Below are 22,738 nucleotides of genomic sequence, written 5' to 3'. Positions count from 1 at the left end.
CACGTCACCTGGTCTTCATGTTCCACATTCAGTTTTAATGTTCTTTAGATAATATTATTTTCATTTCCAAAGAAAAATTTATTTATTATTAATAGAAAACTATTATTATTTGTCAAAATAGAAGATAATGCTGGATTTAGCTCAGTGGCATAAGAGCCTGCCTTGCAAGCAGGCAGTCGTGAGTTGGATCCCCGATACCGATAAAAAGGAAACAGAAAAAAAAAAAAAATGATGATGGGCAAAAAAAATGTAAACTATTATTAAAATTTAAATGCTTAAAAATGAAACACAAGTAAAATATTGGGGAACAGGAACACTAATTTACTCAATACAATCACCTGGTCATTGCAGCAGCCCCCAAAAGGAGACATTTCATATTTTCTTCTCTTCGAATTTCTTGAAGTCATGAAATGCCATTAGTCACACAGTAAAAGCTGTCTTACGTAACCCACTGGTACAAGTGGCTGGTCATTTAATGGAAAAGGACGGTTAAAACAAGGAAGTATTAAAAACCACTCATGTAATCTTCAAATTTATTTCACTTAAAATACATAAATACAGCCAGGTGTGGCAGCACACACCTGTAATCCCAGACTTGGGAGGCTGAGGCAAGAGGACCACCATGAGTTTGAGGTGAACATGGGCTACAAAGTGAGTTCAAGGCCAGTCTGAACTGCATAGCAAGACCCTGTCTCAACACAAAACAAAATAAAAACAAAAAACAAAAAATATAGATAGATATTCGTGTGGTGTGTGTGTGTGTACCAATGTTTAAATATAGAATCAAGGCCTATAATTTGTTTTCTTTTCTTTATAGAGCAGCAAAAAACAAGATAATCATAAAACTGTGGACCAGTGACAGTGAACCTTTTACTGACTGAGAGCCCAAGCTGCAATTAAACCTGAATACTGAGGTTTTAGTGTAGAACAAACAACTGTTATCTGATGTTCAGCTGCTGGGGAGACTTGGCTCAACTTGGCTCAAGTGCCAACAGAGCGAGCTCTACATCACTCTGTGGCATGTGTACCACAGGTTCCTGCCTGCTGCTCTGGACTACATCTGTTTTCCAACTGGCTAGTAATTGTTTTATCCCTATCTAATTTGATAGCAATTTCTACAATGACAAGACTTTACTCATCCTTCCAAAGCACACAAAATTCAATTTTAATATAAGCAACTTTCTTTTTATGCTATTTCATTGGTTCTCATAACATTTAACTAAACTAATTCTAATACAAGTACAAGAGAACAGGATTATAAAATTCACTAGAAGAAGTATTCAGGCATATTATAAAATTTCCTACTATCCACAAGCCTTTAACCAAAGTAGGTAAAAATCATGATCTGTAGAACAAATGGAGTGTACCTATTATAATGTGGTTAGCTAGGTGATTTCGATCACTAAATTCCTTGTATTTCTTAAATATATTTCACTTCTAGGACTTGATAAGGCTCACTTTTGCTGTTGTATGACTTTCATAAATTCTAAATGACTAGTCATCTTTACCACATGCTGTCTTCCACAGCTCTTCAGCTACCTAGAAAGTCCAATACTTTTAACACCAAACATGATATTGTTTCTTGTCACATTTACAATGTCTCTAACACTATTATTAGGATGCTTTTTATCAGCTATTACAGCTCAAAATCATTTATTAAATTTTTAATAAAAGTAGAATCTATCTAACTTCAAAATTGAAGCTATTTACAGACTCTGACAGAGGGAGTGGAAAACTCTTTACACACCCATTTGAGCTTCAGGAAGAATTCCAAATATTTCTAGAATTTGTGATACCATGTGTATGTCTAAGACAAACTCTGCAAAGTAGCATATCTTGACAAATATATCTGCTCATGTGATCTTAACAGGTTTAAGTATTTTATGTACAAAGTGAATAAGGTAACTGCAAAACCAGAACTAGGAGACACGTAGTTGAACAGAGTATAAATATTTCTGTAGATGGCTTTTTACAACAGGGGCCTGGTTTTTATTAGTGTTTAGCCACTGTCCAGATAGACAATTTACTATATTATATCTCCAAGTACTACTACATATACTTGACAGTTGGGATTCATCGTGCTTGTTACCATCAAAAAGGAAAAACGAAGTCATCTTAATTATTTTAAATTTCATTTTAGATATAAACAAATCAATAGCCAAACACAGTTTCCTTTACTGCTAACTGATCAAAAACAGTCTTTTTATTGAGGAACTTATCTTCAGGCAGCCATTTTTGTAAACCAAAGAATGCACTACTGTACTTCATTTTCAATTTTTTATGTCACTGAGCTAAATCCCTGGCTTCATTTTCAATTTTTAAAATTTAGTAATTGTTTATTTTTCTCCTGTTACCTTTTATACGTGGTACACAATACTGGTCTTTGACTTAAAACAATGAAATGAAGTTCCCATTAGACACAAATGTGAAATTTAAAGGGGGAGCCTGGTTGGAGGAGGAGATTTCTCCCTTCTCATACCTTCCTGCCTGCCATGCTCTTCTCCCATGCTGTTTCTGCCTTGGAGCCAGCCAATCACAGAATGACTACTCTGAAAACCATGACCCAAAATAAACCTTTCCTCACCTAAACTGTGGGTGTCAGGTATTGTGTCCCAGTAATGGAAAACCTGGCTAATAAAGTAACAGTTCAGGGGTTATAAGACTACGGGAAACCATTAAGTAATAGCTAAGCAACTCGAGCATGAAACAAGTCTGCAGGATAATAGAAAGTTCCTGAATATGTGCACAAGATCACTCCAACTGGTCTTTCAGTCTTTTTCTCAGTACTTCACCTCAACACACAGCTCATACCCTAACAATATCACCCACATAACATACTCTCCCTCTCTGCCTAAAATGCCTGCGTTAGCATCCGTATCACCACCACTACCTCCATCAGTCTTTACCCCTCTATGTCCAATTCAATTTAGGCTCCACATTCTCATGTTACCGTGTAAGAACTTTCCCGGGGCTGGAGATTTAGCTCAGCGGCATAAGCACCTGCCTTGTAAGCAGGCAGTCGTGAGTTCGATCCGTTTTTACCCGGTACCGGTAAAAACGAAAAAGACAAAAAAAAAAAAAAGAACTTTCCCAAATGAGGTCAGACTTGGTGGCACACACCTGTAATCCCAGCACTCAGGAGGCTGAGGTAGGAGGTCTGCCATGAGTTCAAGACTACCCAGGGTACACAGGGAGCTCAAGTCCAGCCTGAACTACACAGCGACCGTCTGTCTCAATGAAGAAAAGAACGAAGGCTACACTTTCAGGGATCATGTCTATAGTATGTGACTAAAAAAGGAAACTTGCCCAAATGTGTCTCCTCAGACTCGTATGTTATTTAAGACTCTGTCTTATTAATCTATATGTCTTCTCTGGTTCTTAGAAGAGATATAAAATACTTTATGGAAGAATGATTCTCTTAAGTTTTGCACTTGTGTGACTACTCAGTAATTTCATCTGTAGTCTACTCCAACTTTTATCCCTTCATATTTCCTTTATAATGCATTGTTTCTTCTCTTACTCCTTTGTAGTATTCCTCAGTAGTTTTTGAAATCACTTCTGTTTCTCGTTCCTAAAACTAGAGACTCAAAATACTATAACAGCTATACTTCTAGTGCAATTTCATTCCTCTAAATCTCATTACTCAAATTACTTCAACTATTATCACAAATAGAAGAGCAGTAGTCAAGACCTTAATCCTATACATCTAGTTACCTATTAGGACATTTGTACCTAGTTATGTTCCAGGTATCTATAGTGGGCAACCTGTAAAAAAACGCCAGTGGACTCTTGCCTGCTGGTATTGTGCCCCTTGCAGACACCTTGACTCAAACTCATGAGAAACCCTAAACCAGAACTATCTAGCTCAGGTGCTCCCAAATTCCTAATCACAATAAACTGTATGATAAAATAAATCACTACTCAAAACTATTTGCAATGATTAAATGTTCTGTGATCAAAAATCAATACAGCAGTCACTAGTTACATACGGCTAAACACCAGAAATGTGGGCTAGTTGTGGTAGAAACTGAATATTCCATCTTACTTAATTTTAGTTAATTTAAATTGAAGTAGCCACATTAGTCTTACGACTACTATACTGAAGAATACAAGTTAACTGCTTTGGGATAATCTACTACAAAGCAATATATAACTAATACAGTACTTCACATTAAAGCTTTCTCTTCTATTTGTTTTATTCCCCTTTCTCCATTTAACCAGTCAACCAAACAAAAACACCAAAATTAAACAAAGCCCTGCTTCGTCCCTATTACCTATCTTGGTGAATAGCAGCAACACGCACCCAGGCACACTAACCACAAAGGCCCATACTTTCATCATTCACTTTTTCATCTTACTTGTAGTCTTAATAATTCTTGCTCATTCGATTTGCTACTTCTCTTGGAAATGTATTGTTACAACTTCAATTTAGGACTTCGGCGCTATAGAAAAATGTCTCTTTAAAGATCTCTCTGCCCCTGAAAGTGTTTCTTGTCCTTTTGTTTGGTACCTGGGATCAAACTCACAACCTCACTGCTTGCCAGACAGGTGCTTATCCAGCTGAGCTAATCCCCAGCCTCCCTGAAAGTGTTTCTTGAGATTAACCCCTTCTTCACATCACCACCTGCGGGATCTTTCTACAGCATGACACTGCCCTTACTATCTCTCTGATTAAAGGCATCCCACAATCCAGACATTAGAATCCAAACGTCTCAGAATAACCTAAAAGACCTCTCTGACCTGGTGCCACCTATCATTTCAACATCACCAAGGATAGTACTGTGCAACTGCGGGGCTCTAGCCACTCTAACCTGCATGCCATTTCCAGGAAATGTGAGCTCTTTCACCTCTATGTCTTTATTGACACTGGTCGTTTGAAACATTCTTCTATTACTTTCCTCTGTCTGGTAACTACATCCTACCTTCCAGGATTCAGTAAAAGTATTCATCTCACATATGAAGATCTCACGTTTCCTATTTATCCAGTAGTACTGATTCTTCGTCTTTGAGTCCTCACTGTACTCTGTTGTGACGTTTAATCTTGACTGGCTTGAAAGACCCCTAGGAGATTACTGAAGCATACATTCCATGACCGTGAGAACTACATCTCATCCTTCCTCTCTGGCCTTTGTCTTTCTTCTCAGATGCCATGAAGTGAGCAGCTTTTCTCCACCGACCCCTCCATCATGTTCTGCTTTGATACCTATCAGCCACAGACTGAAACCTCTTGTCAAAATAAACTAGCATGTAATTTTTACTCGTACATGTCGTCTGAGTGAAGAGTAAAGAATGAGTGAGAAAAGTCAAATAGAAAGCTGTATAACTTTTTTAGGCTACTATAAATAAAAATAAGTAATACTGGGTGCCTATCATTTACCTACCATATGGTCAGAAAATTATAAGGCATGACAAAAGGACTCAATCATAAATAAATAAAGGATTAAGAAAAAGGAGGGACCTAGTTGAGCAACACAAAGACATCAGAAGCCTGATGATGACGATAAAGGCAAAAGGTACACGCAAAAGGTTAATGAAGAAAAGAAAAACAAAAATGTAAAAACAGACTCCTGGTAAAGATCTATGCGTACTCATTATTTAGATAGGTAGCTCCCAGTCTAAATCATATGAAACTGTAACTTGTGAACTGTTTTTGATTAATAAAGCAGATTACAACATTTTGATTTTTTTTTTTTTTTTTTTTTTTTTTTTGTACTAAGGATAGAACTTACAACCTCAGGAGTATCATGCAAGCCCTTCAACCACTGAGCTAAATCCCCGGCCCTGGATAACAAAATTTAAAAATAATAAATAGGATTTGTTTTTACTGATAAACGTCTGGAAGTTACTCATTAACTCCACTTTACATTCTAGATTTGGCCTTGAGTGCCTCAAAGTAGGGCTCATAAGGTAAAACATCCTATTAAAGTGACCTAGCTCAGGACAGCTCAGCAGCACAGCACCTGCCTGGCAAGTGCAAGGTCTTGAGCTCAATTTCCAGTACCAATAAATAAACAAACAAATAAATAAATGGCCCGAGATATTCTGTGGAACAGAATTTAGAACAGAATTTAGAAACTGTTGCTATCACTTATATTAAAAGGCAAGAGTTCAGGCAAGGTAACATGTGCCTGTAAAACAGGGACTCTGGCAGGCTAAGATAAGAGAATCACAAGTAAAAATCCAACTTAGCTAGACCCTCTTTTCAAAATAAAAAATAAAAAAGGCCTTCAGTGGGAAGGCCCTGTGTTCAATCCTCAGGACTAGGAAAAAAAAGAAGAAAGAAGATACTTCGCTGAATCTTCTCATTTGAATGTTATACTATTTTTAGTGATAGCTAACTTCATACATACAACACATAGACAGAGAAGTTATAGCCAACCCAACTTGTGTGCGGTAGTAAATACAATGAACTAAGATTTGAAAGAAGTGGATTTAAAACTTTCCTACCTGGGAAATACTAGAGTGGTTAATTCATATCTTTGAATATAATTTTTTCTCATCTATAATATGGAAATAACATGTCTTGTGGGACTATTTTATATATATACAATAATAATAATACCTGTGAAGTATTTAAGATAATGTTTTGTACATGGAAGTTGGTTACTGTTACTAAATAAGGAAATTAGGAAACAATATCATAAGTGCAAATGTAAACCACTATTTGTACCATACAATAAGCACAAAAGTAAAAATTTGTTAGATGTGATAAGGTTGAAGTGGATTACACTATTTGTGAGACAACAGACTAATCTTTAAAAATAAAATTTATACAGAAAATAAACATGGATACATATGTCTATAAGCAAATTATTTATCAAAGGTAATTAGGTTGTTTATTTCTTCATTTTTTTCCAATCTGACTTTTTAACTTCATCAACCCTCAAAGACAACAGAACATTTTCTAGTTTAGAACAGAACATTCTCTAGTTTAGTTATACTGATATCAGCAAATTTTCAAGCTGGAAAAGCAAAAAGTCTCCTAACTACTAACTGGATGAGGAAACAAGGCTAGCTAAAATGAGATATGATAAATATTTATGCAAAATTAATAGACCTTTACCACACAGAGAGGCTGTATCCATGGGAAAAAATCAGCTTCCCAGAACTCGGCAAAGCAGATGTCTGTGGATCTCCTTAAGGGCTATACAGTCTCTATATGCATACGAATGTTTAGAAGACCACTGTCCTTTGCCTGTGGCCTCTCTATAAAATCAAGCAAAATTCTCCCTACATAGAAACAGCACTTATTCAGGAAAAGATTTAAGGGCTTTTTTTTTTTTTAAACGAACTATCTGCCTACCTCTGTTCTGGATTTTCTGGGGTTACTAAGAAAACAACTTATGATTTAAAAGGTTAGGCTAAAATGACACACCTGGGGGCTGGGGATTTAGCTCAGCGGCATAAGCGCCTGCCTTGCAAGCAGGCAGTCATGAGTTCAATTCCCAGTACCGATAAAAAGGAAAAAGACCAAAAAAAAAAAAAAAAAAAAAAAAAAAGACACACCTAAATATATCTTAAGCAAAAAAAGAAAGAAAAAAGAAATATCTCTTAAGCAAACATTTTTCCATGTTATAGCACGTGGCTAGACCAAAATGATTTATTCCACATAATTTCAGTAAAAAAAAAAAAAAAGCATTTAGAAACATGAAGATTAAAAGTAACAATGTTCTATCGTTCAGAGGATGAACCTATAGCTACAATAAAAGAAACATTTCTAAAAACAAAATGATAAAAAAGGAATATCCTATGCTAATGAAACATCTTTCTAAAAAATCTCCATTGCCACCTGGCCAAACATAAGATTCTTACTACAAAAAAACATGTAACCTAATTTTCTTATATCACTCATGTTTCACAAAACTTCAATCATCTACTATTATAAGGTATATGCTGTCTTCCACCATTCCCCCTTATATATTCAACAGAGCAAACTTTGGGGTCAACTTCTTGTTGCTTTGTACTTGGGTATTACCAAAAACTATCAAGCTTATAATAGATAGATCTTAACCTTTCTAAGAGTACATTAGAATGATATAAAACAATTTACAAACAACATGGATCAGAAAATGATTTATAAGCAACACAATTAGGTTCCAAAATTGTCCAGGTTTAAAGATGTTTGTGTGTGTATTTAAAGCAATGAATCACAAACCTAAACATGATGTAGCTGTTCTCTAGAGGAAATGAGACAAAATCTCTCCTGTTAGGAAAAAGGAATAAATAGGTGATTAAGCACAGAAAGAATAAGATGATAGTTACACAGTGAAGTTATAGCATGAAGACCGTAATTTAATAGTATTGAAGAAAAATGCACTGTTTTATCCAATGGGTTCAAACAATCAACAGACTGATCTAAAGGAGCCAATCAATTAGCAACAAAATTGAAATCATTAGTTCATAAAAATATTTAAAAATTTAAAAGACAATTTTAAAAATTTAAAAATTTATGGTGCTGGGGTCATAATTTCAACTCTCCTGTTTGAAAACTGTGACTGAGTAAGTCAAAGATCTGCTCAAGGCTTCACTAAATTACTAAGTGCCCAAAGTAGCCTTAAATTTGAGATTTTCCTATCTCAGGCTTCCCAAGTGCTGGGATTACACAGATATATGCCACTAACATCTGATTTATTCTTGTTTTTAAATAAAAACAGTAATTAATTTATATGACTGAAAAGATTTGTTTTTAAACGCACAGAAAACACCTAGTCAGTCAGGTGTGACAGCACATGCCCATAATCCCAGAGCTCTGGGTGACCAAAGTATGAAAGTTTCAAGTTCAAACCCAGGCTGGGCAATTTAGCAAAACCCTGCCTCAAAATTAAAAATAAATTGGGGATGTAGTTCAGTGCAAAGGTCCTGAGTTCAATCCCTTACTGAGGAAAAAAGAGAAATAAAAGCAAGCAAGTACCTAGAATCTGCCTCCTACATATTATGTACTAAATAGAACATTCTTTCATCCCAAGTTTCTCTGTAAAACTAAATTTTATCACTAATTTTAGGCTCATTTTCACCTATGTCACATCTTGTCACCATTCATCCAAAACAGCAACAGGCATCATGATTTAAACATGATCTTGCTAACCATACTACTGGTTTCCAGAATCCTTCACTGACCAAACTATCATCAGTTGTATTCACACTGGATGCATAAAGCACAGGTATAAAGACCGCTATTTTCTTTCTTTCTTTTTTTTTTTTTTGTCTTTTTGAGACAGGGTCTCTCTATGCACGTCAGGCTAGCCTTGAGCTCACTCTGTAGCCCAGGCTGATCTCAAACTCGCAAGGATCCTCCTGCCTCAGCCTCCCCGAATGCTGGGATTACAAGGGTGAGCCACCACGCCCGGTGCAAGACTGCTATTTTCAAAGAGATCAAAGAGTAGAGAGGTATCCTTCCAGAAACAACTGCCTACAGCACAAAGTGTGATTCTTCTGTACAAAAGCAATGAGGATCTAAAGCACCTTAATTTTTAAACCAATACCGCTTCCACTTCAGTTCAGGTAACTCACTAAAATGTAATTTAACTGAAAAATAGAAAGAAAAAGACACTATGTGACAGGAAGTAATCACTTCTTAATTTGGAAAATAAGGTCAATTTAATCATTAATTATGATTTCATACTACTACTTCCCTAAAACAAAAATAACTTACCTTAATCTCCAGTACTAATCAGTAAATATCACTCTTGAAGGTATATTCCTCAATTTATAGACATGACTCAGCAGGAAGTGTGAACCCACAATAACTGCCACAACAATGATCTACACTGAGCATTCCATATTTACTGAAGCAATTAATTAATTAATGTTGGTAAGTATAGAACTGCACAAGTTCTAGTTTTTACCTAGAAATGTCTTAAGCTTACCTTTTTCTGTTTTTTAAAATTTTTATTGGCATGCTTGAGACATACACAATGATAACACTCATCACTGAGAATTTGTACCTGTACATCATACACCCTGCGGTTTGTTTTCCCATCCTCTCCCTCCCTTCGATCCCTCTTCCTCTGCTTATTTACAAAAGCTTTGTTTCCATTTTTTCTCTTCTATTCTTTTTTTTCTTGTCATTTCTCTCCTCCCCACTCTGTCCTCGACATCATCCTGATTCCTTTCATTGCTCCTTTCTTAGGAGAGCAAAAAATAAAAATACATATATACATGTGCACCTTAAAGTTAGGGCTAAAGTATCTTGTCCTTTAAAAGTTACCTTTATCTCCAGTAAAAAGGTTAGTGTCCAAAAAATCTGTCAGGAGAGTCATAATTAGGAATATAATTACTAATATTTATCCATACATTATTTGACTTAACTCCTATTTTTGGAAACAGAACCGTATCCTACACCCTATTAAACTATAATTGCAAGGTCAGCAGCGTCTCTTTTTTTACTGTTCATATCTAGGCAACACATTCAATTTGCCTTTAAGCACTGTCTCAAGAATTCTAATCATGTAGGATTTCTGGGTAAATATAGTAAGGAGAAATGACAAAACTTCTCCCCAAACTGGTAACTAATAAATACAATAAAAACACAACCAAAGTGTAAGTACACTTTCCTGAGAAAGGCATTGATAAATTAAGAATAATGGCAAGTCAAAGAGTTAAGTCCATGGAGAAAACTTATATATTTATGTGTACATAAACTGTTCCCGTGATGGCGAACCTTTTAGAGCCTCAATGACAGGAACAGCCTGCTGTCTCATGTGCACTGCTAGGCACTCACCACCACCGGGACACTTTCTCCAGCAATCAAAGCCAGAGTCAATTGAAGAGCAACAAAAACTTCCACGTAAGTAATTTTACTTAACAGCCAATGATATCCACTTTTCCACTGTAGCTCCTACACAGATTCTGAGATGAGTTTAACAATATGATTTAAGACTATCAAAGCTATTTAGATACCTATAAAGAATAATGTAAGTACCTCTATGTACAGTGATGATAGGAAGCCAGTTACAAAAGTATTTTTAGTTTGATAGTGGTACTGTATTAGAACATTTCTATCATGATAAATACATTTGTTTATTCACTTCATCACCTGTCAACCTATAATTGAAGAAGGGGCACCTCTTTAATTTGCCTTCCACTGTTTCCACTAAAAGATGCCCTGATCATTCTATATCCGTAACATAATGCCTCTTGCTCTGTCCAACCACAAAAATGACAAATAAGCTTATTAATTACCTAATATTTTCAGTCAAAATAGAGAGTTAAGGTACTCAGATGAACTAACCTAAGCAGATGACAGTAGATTTAATAATTTCTAAACAAATTTAGACTCATTTCCTTGCATATAACCTTAGGGACTGCTTTAATTGTAGATATGATACATCTTTTCCCTGCACAAAAAATAGCATAGATGAACACAGGAGTTTTATAAATGATTCTGATGTTCTTCTCCAGGGTAAATAACATCACTGACTGAGAGTTCCCAGAAGACCTGGAGCCATTAAGAGCTGGGATTCCTTTCAATTGGCATCATTCCAACAGAGGCTCAATGAGAAATGAAACCTCCTGCAAATCAAGTCTGTTGCAATGTTATTTTTCCAAAAGTTAATTACCTACTTCTGCTCCCCCACCCCACTCCCAGTAAAGGAGAGGCTGGAAAAGTAGATGACACTTTGCTATAAGCCTCCTCCAGAAATACTCAAAATGAAATCAAAACAAGCTTTGGCTATCAAATTCTAGATACACTCTGAACACCTGCTCCTCCTTGAAGCCAGTCTGTCCACAGTACCATTACCTCAAATTCTTAAAGAAAATTCACTATAAGAAGTTACACTTTCGGGGCTGGGGATTTAGCTCAGTGGCATAAGTACCTGCCTTGCAAGCAGGCAGTCGTGAGTTCGATCCCTGGTACTGATAAAAATGAAAAAGAAAAAAAAAAAAAAGTTATACTTTCAGAACATTGTCTTTTAGAGATATTTAGTGAAAATTATTTTTATTTTATTTATTTATTTACTTATTTCTAGTACTGGGAACTGAACTCTAGGGCGTGGCACTGAGATACTATACATGCCCAACCCTTTTGACTATTTATTTTGAGACAGTCCTAGGCTAGGCTTAATCTTGCAGTCTTCCTGCCTCAGCCTCCCAGTGTGCTGGGGTAACAGACATTCACCACCATGCTTGGCTCTTAGTGAAATATTTATGAATGAAATTATGATATGCAAAAACTACTTCAAAATAATCTACTAGGAAGAAAGGGGAAGGAACAGATGATCCAAGACTGGCCATGCATTGATAATTTTTGAAGCTAATGATGAGAACACAGAAGTTCAACATACCATTCATTCTCTGGACTTTTATACATGCTTACATTTTTCCACTTTTTCACTGCTCCTCCCTCCAGGGGGAAAAAAAAATCTACCTCCAAAGACTCAGAACAATCCACATAACAAGCATTTGGCAATTCTATCAGTATGTTCACTTCAAGGTTCCGCAAAGCAAATACAGGGTTTTGCATACGAATGGCATAGCTACTGGGTTCAAAGCAAAATTTTCTCAATTTCATTACTTCATTATTAAACCTAAACTGACAAAGAACCTTAATCTAAGTGTTATGTTTTATGAATAGGCTTTAAACTAGTACTACAGGGAAAGTATTTACTCCATTAAATTAACTCACATAGATACAACTTAAAGTAAGAGTTGCTTTCATTCAACTCAGCTATTCCCCTTAGGCCTCTTCCCAAGAGTTAAAGATACTATGCTAAAGTACCACATGCAACCCATGTGTATAGCAGCACAATTCATAATAGCTAAATCTTGGAAGCAGTCTCTATGCCCATCAACAGATGAATGGATAAAGGAAATGTGTTATTTCCACCCAATGGAGCACGACTCTACCATAAAGAAGGATAAACTGGGGTCATCTGTAGGAAAATGGACACATCTTGAAAGCATAATGGTAAATGAAATAAATCAGATATAAAAGCTTAAATATTATATGGTTTCTCATATGAGAAACCCAAAATGTAAATAAAAAGCAACAAATGGGAATTGGACCAAGAGATAGAGGGAGAGTGAAGAGGTGAGGTGAAAGGGATGAAAAAAGTATTGAGATGTGTTACATACCTGAACCAAGTCCCCACACATGTAATCATTGTGTACTACAAGAACTGATTAAAAATTAAAAATTAAAAAAGGAGGATTGGAAGAAAAAAACTAATAAGGAAAAAATTCTAACCATGACTTGTGGTTATGAAAATCAAGTTCAGTAGAATACAACTTTATTACATGAACCTGCAAATATGATTAAAAGTATGCCTGCACTTTTAATCTCAGGATCTCAAAGCACTTTACAAACATTAATTTAACCATCATATCATCTAAGAGGTAGATATTATATAATTATAACCATCCATCCTGCTACTACAAAATATTTAAATACCCCTTCAGCAGTATTCACCCTGAGAAAGTCTTACCCAAACAGCCAATAAAACAGGAAATAAACTGACAGTACATGTGCCACCAACAATCTCCAAAAAGATCAGACCTTCACCCACAAGAACCACTTCCTCAGAATAAACCACAGACACTATACTGACAAACCACAACATAGCAGCTTCTGTCTGGAACACCAACCGATAACCCACCGAAAATCTACAGGAGGATATGGTTAAAACACCTTCACAGGATTTCCTGTGTATTTCCTGTGGAACCATGTTACTCTTCTGGATAACACAGCCACTTTCTGCATTATATGATTAATTTCAGGTATAATTCCTTCAGATGCTAAAAAGTCCCCTCCAGCTTTAGAGACCAGGGTCCTGCTAAATCTCTATGTTACCCAGCGGGACTTGAATTTGAGATCTTCCTGCCTCAACCTCCCAGACTGCTGGAATTACTGGAGTATACCACCATTATAGACACCTCCAGTTTTTGTACAATAAAATAATCTAAATTTCCTGAACCCATAAAAGACTTACACCATCCCTTATAATCTTTCAGATATATGAACTGAAAATCAGCATTTATAGATAAATCTGACCAAAACTGTAGTCTTAGAGCAGTATCTTTAAGTGACAATATGCTTTTTAATGTCAAAAGAAAGTGTGATGACTGCAAGCAGGAACTAAACCAGATTTTCTCATTATTTCTAATTTCTGCATAAATTGTTATTCAGTCCTAAAACCGGAAACAATTTATCATCGGCTCTTAGGTTTACTTGTCTCTAGATACTGGGAAGCCACTCATGTCTGTCATGTGACTAAAATTTCAAAAACCAGAACTCAGCATTTGAATTAGTAAAGGATCCTGTTTTGGTATGAATTTAAAGTGTCAGCTGCAGTGATGTGTATTAGTTCAATAAAGCGAACTTAAGTGTTTTTCTTTTACAAAATGTCAGCAATACATGCTTTGTAATTTGGGCATAGCATCTAACCTTTGGCACAATCACGCAGTACCTCTGACAGACTCAAAAACCTAAATTCCAGGGGGCTGGGGATTTAGCTCAGTGGCATAAGCACCTGCCTTGTAAGCAGGGGGTCGTGAGTTCGATCCCTGGTACCAATAAAAAAGAAAAAGACAAAAAAAAAAAAAAACCCTAAATTCCAGGCATTAGCTTCATAGGTATTCCTTGGAGTTAGCTGCTGTCTTACAAACATCTTTCATGTATGGCTATCTTGGTACTCCAGGCATTCTAAATTGAAAATAAAATGTTCTAAAATTAGCATGTCTCCACGAGTCTTAAATTACTGGCAAAATACAAAAGAACAAGAATATGTATTTAAATAATATTAAAACTAAATGAATATCAAAGATAAAAGGATAACATTAAAGAATTCTACTATCATATATTTTATAATTTAAATATGCACTTTATCTTTGTTTCTGTCTCTTATCATCATGTAGTAACAATTCTTATAAACACAATAGCAATAAAGTAATATGTTATTTTAAATTTAACAATAGTCTACTTTACTATTGTTTACTGGAAAAAACACTGCTAAGCACTGCTGGTCTCTTTCTTTTTGCAAAAAGAACAAAAGGGGTAGCAGGTGGAGAAAGGGAAAGAATTAACAGCAGACCCAAAGACCGAAAGTTAAAACTTAGTAAACAACAAGAAAGGATGTAAGGTAACACAGACCAAAAACCCAGTGGGAAAAAAAATACTGTCTGGATGTATCTCACATAGCAACAGATATTCTATCCAAAAACTAAAATCAACTTTTCACTTCTGGTTAATTTTCAATCACTAATGACTCAATAGTATTTCTGTATTGTCTTTTTGTCAACTATAGGGATAATGTAGCTGAAAGAATCTTTTTGTAAAGAAGTCCTTTATCATGAATGATAGCTTAGTAGATTTTGTAATTATGCTGTTTGTGTAAGTTTGTTGCATTTAATTACTGTGTATGTTACATCTATTCTAAAAGGTATCCGAAAAAAATTGGAGCTGTTTTGTGGATGTGACTCAGTGGTAGAGTGCTCTCCATGTAGGCTGTGGGATCCTCAGCATCAAAAATACAAAAATTAAAAATCTTAAAAATTAATTAAAATGATCTTGAAAATCTCTTTACCTTGGAATTTTGGGCCATGGTTGGAGAAAAATCAAAGTGCTACCTCCCCTAAAATTACAGTAAAACTAAACTTGGAACTAGCTTCTTTAGAATATGCCAAGATAAAAAAACAAAATTTACTATTTTGTACTAGAACTAAGATTTTTTTTTAAAAAAAGCATTTTGTAATATTGGGAAGAAGTAATAAAATATTAAGAGTGATGTTTTTTTTCTTTTCAGACAATAGATTAACAAAAAAACAGAACTAAGTAAGTCTAAGCGTATGGGAATAGAAAAGGTGGTGGGTAACTGAACCATTTAGAGTTACACATACATAAAATGGGAGGAAAGCATTATTTTGCCTGATACAGCAAGTATATGTAAGTAAAAAGACAACATAAAAGAAAAGTTTGAGCTGAAAATATGGAAAAACTTCCTGACTACAAGGCCCGTCAGCTTGCTGTTTAGTCTACTGGAAAACTGACAGAAGCTTTATCCTCTAAAGATATTTAAAGTTGTAACAGACAACTAGAGAGTATTCTGCAAGAGAAGAATCTAACTGTGACTTGGTGAGACTTAACTACAGTAAATTGAATAGAAAAATAATATACATAAAAAGGCAACATGTAATTTAAAGAAAAAATGGGGAACTTGAAAGCTAGAAAATCTGAGTTAGAGCTTTGGTCTGTCCTTATCAATTTTATAATCTTGATTTAAACTCCATGTATTATTAATTGTAAATGATGGACACATAATTTGCCCTAAACCAAACTGAGAAAATTATAAATATTAAAGAATTATGCCAGATGTGGTGGCACACACCTAAAATCCCAACACTTGGGAGGTTAAAGCAAAAGGATTGCTGCAAGTGTCAAGGCCAGCCTGGGCAACACAGTGAGTTCAAGGCCAGCCTGAACTACATAGTGAAACCCTGTCTCAAAAAGACAAAACAAAAAAGTGTGTATTGTATAGGTTATATATACTACCATAGGATATCATTACATGAAAATATTTTACTCAAAGGGAAATGAATATGCAAATACAAAGTAAAAAAAAATGTATACACACTTCAGTAGTTTGCAGTACTAATAAATGTCTGGAAGCCACTTCGAGCACCTCTTATAACTGTAGAGGCCAAGGTAACTTGTGTCAATCTCATGATGCAGCAATAAATTTAGTGTTAAAATATTTATACAACTTTTTTTTCCTGATATATATATATATATATTTTTTTTTTTGGCAGATTCTACACATTTTTTAAAAAAATTTAATTGCTGATTTTAAAATTTCAATTCAAATCGCATTATTCTGAGAATTCCTAATTATTAAAAGAGAAAGGGCACATCTTCAAGTAAAGCTTTAACACATCATCAAAACCCAGTTTTAACATGAGGCCAAAGTTAAGTTTCCTGTTCATGAAAATATGACATGGTCAATTTAGTTCTACAAAAAGAATTTCTTTTCTTGTGTGTGTGTGTGTGTGTGTGTGTGTGTATGTGTTTTCCTGGGGATCCACTAAGGCCTCCCACAAATTAAGCAAGTGCTCTATCACTAGGCAACACCCTCAGCTTAATAAGAACCATTTCTAATAATTCTGTCAGATCACCAAGATACAAAACAGTTCTTCCAATTACTACGCAAGAACCAGAAATACAGCCTGCTGTTTCTGGAACCCATATCACTTTGAGAGGCAATTCATACCCATTTTTACATAACTCATACAAGAGCAATGACACAGGTACACTCAGTGATTTTTCCAACTTTTTGCTCTGGACTCATAATGCTCCAGAGAAATATATATAAAATGCATCATTTACATGTTTATGAATGTCCACCTCAAATGTTATAAAAATACCTACATGTCAACTCGATGCCATACACTATGTGTTAACAAATGGAAACCACCAATGTGTTAAGTGGTGTATCAAAAGGCTAACACACTTCTGTAATGATTTCAAATAAAATTTCACCAACTCACAGAATAAATATGAACGTAACTGTGTTACTAACTAGGAAAACTGCAGCTCTCTATATTTTTAAAATTCACTTTAGACTCCACATGTCAACTCATGCAAGACTATGAGCACAGCACCACAGACCTACATGAATCAAGATTTTACATTGAGTAGCTAAAAGAAAAGACAAAAATACAACAATACAAAGTTAGTTCTAAGTATCCTAACTTCAATTTTAATTTTGTACTTATCAACTGATTGGCTTTACAAGAAAATGTAAAATAATTTCACCTTGCAGAGAATGATTAATGCAACTTTGAAAATAGCAAAACAAATTTAACCAAAAGCATTATATGACAACTCCAGCAGAAAATGTATCACTAATGAAAATGCTAATTTTCATAGGTATATATATATATATATATATATATATAGTTAAAATTCCCACATCGCTTCAACAACTTAACAAGTTTAAAGCTGAACTCATTGCTAAGAAAATTTCATTACATCAAAAGCTTCCATTTACCTGCAAAACAAAAGGAACACCAAAATCCACAAGCCCTAGACAAAGCAAGGGTGCATTTATTTCAATAAATACCCTTATAACTTTCCTACCTACCTATACTGTCCCTGAAAATACTGTTAAGGAATATGACCTAAAAGTCATTTACTGAGTCCACTGCAAGAGCATTCTATGCTCTCTACCTCTCAGAAAAAATTCTATTGCTAAACTCTCAGGAGCAGAAGAAAGCAGGTAGGAGGATTGAAAACAATTAGTAGAGGCAGTATTTTCCATCTGAATGCAGTAATCAGTACAGATTGAAAGCAGTAGTAATCTGACATTTTTATCATTTTTCATGTGCTCATTCTAAACACTGAAAACTGTGAGTCTCCTAGTCTCACAGAACTTACAAAGCAAGTGACTGAAAGTTATCCACAGAACTACTTCGATTTTTAAAGGGCTGTTCAGTATACTATATAATCATGAATATAGTTTGTGCTTTAAGCTTTTTAAAAAAAATTAAAAGAGTGGAAACTGAGGAGTACAATGATTATGGAAAGGGAACAAATGAATGTGTTAATTTAACTACCAAATAATAACAGAAGGTTACAGAGTTCTAAGTATCCTAAGTGACCAATCAGAAATCAAACATAGCTAAATTCCATCCCAGCCCCAGCAGGTCCCTAACACAAGAATAAAACCCTTCTTATCTTGTTCAGCCATGTGTCGCCTGCCACAAACTGCAAAACAGAACAACGCCCAAAACCAGCTAGTCTGATTTCAACTGAAGACAGACAGACTCTGTAGTTAGAAGCACCACAATGAAAGAACTCCAACTCACACAGCTGGCCTGATGGTTCTGCACACTCTACAGAACAAAGCCATACCACATAGAGTACTTCATACTTGAAAGGATCTCTAAAAAGCTACACTGGCACTATTAATTTGCCAGTACTCCTAAGAATCAACAAAGTGTACCTATCACACACTGGAGTTAGTGAGAAAAGAGGACAATGTAGGTCGGGCTGAGAGGAAGACTGAAATTATTCCATATTAGTAACTTTGCTAAGGCACCCTGGCATAGAAATAGTATTAAACCAGTATGTTCAGATTTCACTCAACATATATTCAAATCAGAACAATTACTCTCAAACAGAAATGGTGTCTTTTATATTTATGGAATATCTAGAAATGTTTAAAGAAAAAGTAGTGATCATATAATAATTCTCACTGTAAAAACAGTAAGTTTCTAGAAAACAGATCTCAGCAAAATTAAGCAGCTCCTTAAAAGGCCTTCAACATATCTTTTAACCATGTAAAACTGGGTAGAACCTGAACCAGTTAAAGAATATTAATCCCAAAGCAATTTGCAGATTAACCTTTAAATACTCATTTTTAAAAATTTAAATCATTCATGTATAGCACAGTACTTGGCAAAGAACAGGCTTTCCAAAAGTGCATGCTTACTGCATGCTATATACTAAGTTATAAAAAAGTCATAAATCCCACATTTTCTAAAGATAAGGGAAAAAAGAAAAAGAATACGTGAAAGCAAAGCTCTAAAAATCATTACTTGGGAGCTTTGAAGTGATATTCTCTGAAATACACTGGTGATTCTAAATTCCGTTTGTACAAATTAAACATCCCAGCACATCAATGAATATCATCACTACATCAGTTTTGGTAAGACCTCTAGTCCACACTCTCAACAAAAAGGGTAAAAATTGAATGAACCAGGAAAACAATTATTCACACACTGGTGAAAGTGATTTCTCAGAAGCAAAACACCCTGAAAGAAAAAGAAATCAGGATAACTAGGAAGAAAGAAAGAGAGAGAGAGAAAAAAAAGCACGGACAGTACTCATGTAAAGTATATTCTAGAAAAATCAAAAATCATTTCACTGAAAATGAAAACCCATTTAACAAAATATGCAGAGGGTAACTATAAACCGTTTAAATATTTAATGGAATCTTTTAGGTGACCATTCATGTGACACTGGAAAGTATCAACAGGAAGAGGAAGTTCTGTTTCTGGAGTAGCTGTTATGGTATGATAATGGAATTTGGCCCTTTTAAAATCAACAAATGAGCTTCACAATTGGGTAAAATACTCTTATTAATAAATTAAATTACTTTCTGCAGGAGTACTGCTGTTCTACTTTTCATCAAAGAACTTTGGCTTTTCTAGTTCAGTTATTTGATCTATTATAATGTACTAGCTTGAAGGTTGACTTAAAAGCAATGCAAGCTGACAAAAATTTGGGGGCTCCACACAGTCATATTTTAATTCTTTCAGCGTAAGGGAACTCCACGTCAACCATATATGGTTTATAAACATCACCATACAACACGGATAAGCAAATAAAGTCCACAGACACATTTACATCATGCATAGGGTACACATCCCTAAGACATAAATGTTTCTGGAAGATGAAATACTAAAATTTAATTATTGAAAGCAAGCCTCAGAATTTTCCCTAGTTTCTTTCAGCTTTTGTATATTACCTCCAACAACAGCCTGTGATTTACTGGCGATGTCAACATTCGGGAAAATTATTCGACAATTAATAATTAAACACTAGGCGGATAAACACTTAAAAGAGTTCAAGTTCACAAATCACCATGCAGTGGGCTGAAAATTAAGCTCACAGATCGAAATTCCTAAAATCTAATACCATCTAAAGAACTACTGACAGGAATAAAGCCTGATGATGTACCAATTCCCACTGATTTCGGGCAGAGTGACTTTTCCCTGGTTCCATGACTAGCACAGAATCCTAATGTACACTACAGACAAAAAGCCAAAAATTAGGTTTTCCCTACTTCTTCTCAGAACCTGGGGAAAGTTTCTCTCCAGAAAAACTGTATTTCCAAATTCAATCAACCGGAGAAGTTGGCAAGAAACCTAGACTAACTGCAAAGCTCCGCAAACATCCACTTTCCTGTACCTGTCAATTTCACTGGCCAAAGGCAAACTGCGATCACCCGGCCGAATCTTAGGAGGGGCTAAGCGAAAGAGGAACTGCATACCCACCTGTCGGTGATAGTAGACTGTGTGCCACTCATTGGGGCCCTTGGCAAGAGGTCCTCCTTTTATCCAACTTGCATTTTACAAAAACACCTCCACCCCACCCCCAGTGCTCTGGGATCAGGCCCAATTCCGGCGGGGACACAAAAGTCCAACTCAAAACTCCATTCAGTCATCTAGAACATCCGATGGAAGGGGTCAAGGAAAGGGGACGAGGGCTGGAGCAAAACAAGTTATCTCCCAACACAAACCCAGAAAGTCAGCCAGAAGGCGAGTTCTAGAACTAGCGATAAATCTTGCCGAAAGCAGAGGAAGAAAACTTGGTCACAGAGAAGTCCGCGAGCCGTGGGAAGGGGACCCGGGAATCCCTCCGGGGCAGGGACGCGACGCCCGCCGCGGCAGGGTCGGGCCCTCTGCTCCCTGCTCTCTATCTCCGGCTGCCGGCTGCTCGTGGCCGCAGCCTCGGCTGCCTCTCCGGCCGTTCCGCGCCGGGCTCACGCCGCCCCATGTCCCCGGGCCGGGGCCCCTCTCGTCTTCCTCGCCCCCCACCAGGCTCCAGGTGCCAGGGGAGTAGGTCTCGCAGCGCGAGGTGACAGGGAGCGAGTCTCTCAGCGCCGCGGGCTGCTCCCCATCCCGGAGGCCCAGACGGCTCTTCCGCACTCCGCACAGGCGGCGGCGGCGGCGGCTCCTCCCCGACGCTCCGGTAGGCGGCGGTTCCCTCGAGGAGCGGGACGTCCTGTCCGGCCCGGCCTGAAGCTGCGACGGCGGCGGCGACTCCCAATGCAGGGCCGGCTCGCCGGGTCCTGGGGGCCCTCGCGGGAGCGCGCGTGAAGGGCGGGGGAGGCCGCCGGCGGTGGGGGCCGCGCGACAACTGCGGGCGCGCGCGCGCGGGTTCCGGTTCCGGTTCTGTCTTCCCGGCCCCGGCGCGTCCAGCGCCGGCGACTGAGCGAGAAGCCCGTCCCCTCCCCCGCCGACTCTTGGAGCCTCCTCCCCTCAGGGCCGGAGTCGCCTCACCCGGATCCCTCCGCCGCCGTCCTCTGCGTGATGCCGCCGTCCTCTGCGTGATCTCGCCGCGCGGCACGGGCGCTTCCGCCAGGGAGTAAAAAAGTAGTTCCGCGGGGCCTCGGAGGTAGCTACGGCGGTCCCACCGCTGCCCCTCCGCTGCCTCCGGGGCTCTTGAGGGCTCGGGACGTGCACTTTGGAGTGCGGCCTGTCCCGAGTCGACCTTAGGCCAGGCCCGCCGAGGAGCACTGCCTCGGAGCAGAGGTGTTCAGGTCCCGTCCCTGGTCCTGGAAACTTTTATTCCTTGCGGGAGGGACCCGGCTGCCTGCTTTCTGACAACACGTACGAGACGGATGGGTCGCTGCACGCCAGTCCTCGTGCAGATGCGCGGGCAGCGTCCCTCCGGGGAAGCAAAGCCCCGCGCGTGGACCGCTCACCTGGCACCTGCCGGCTCTCCCCGCGACAGGGCCGCCGCGCACCAGCCCCGGGCTGCGGAGGGGGCGCCGGCGGGGAGAGGGCCGGGGACTGCGGCCGGGAGCTCTCGGGGTAAATAAATACTGCGACTCTCTTACCTTGGCAAAATGAAATGCACGTATCATTTGCCACTTTGAGAAAGCATGGCGCTTTCCACAGCGATTCACAAGCTTGCTGTGGAAAAAGAAAAAAAATGAAGCACAGGGAACCAAGCCTATGGCTAGAAGTCCACGCCTGTCTGAAGGGTTCCCGGTGTTTTTCCCGTGTCTTTTTTGTA

General features: G+C 37.6%; 1 protein-coding gene across 4 annotated transcripts in view; it reads right to left on the bottom strand.

Annotated features, from left to right (window-relative positions):
* Positions 1–21,296, bottom strand: part of Arhgef12 (Rho guanine nucleotide exchange factor 12) — a 155,205-nt gene extending 133,909 nt beyond the window's left edge. For 2 of the 4 annotated variants that reach the window (XM_063255933.1, XM_063255934.1), the window contains exon 1: positions 20,992–21,296. In XM_063255933.1, the coding sequence (XP_063112003.1) occupies positions 20,992–21,023 (32 nt within the window). In that variant the 5' untranslated portion in view covers positions 21,024–21,296. The remainder of the gene's footprint in view (positions 1–20,991) is intronic. The other 2 variants (XM_063255935.1, XM_063255937.1) reach the window with 2 other exon arrangements.
* Between the last annotated feature and the right edge of the window lie 1,442 nt (positions 21,297–22,738).

The sequence above is a fragment of the Cavia porcellus genome, unplaced genomic scaffold, assembly GCF_034190915.1.
Source record: "Cavia porcellus strain 051 isolate PalLab524CR breed Dunkin Hartley unplaced genomic scaffold, mCavPor4.1 scaffold_9, whole genome shotgun sequence".
In the NCBI taxonomy this organism is placed as follows: Eukaryota; Metazoa; Chordata; class Mammalia; order Rodentia; family Caviidae; genus Cavia; species Cavia porcellus.
The sequence above is the reverse complement of the archived record's forward strand: the minus strand, read 5'-3'. Positions and strand labels throughout refer to the sequence as shown.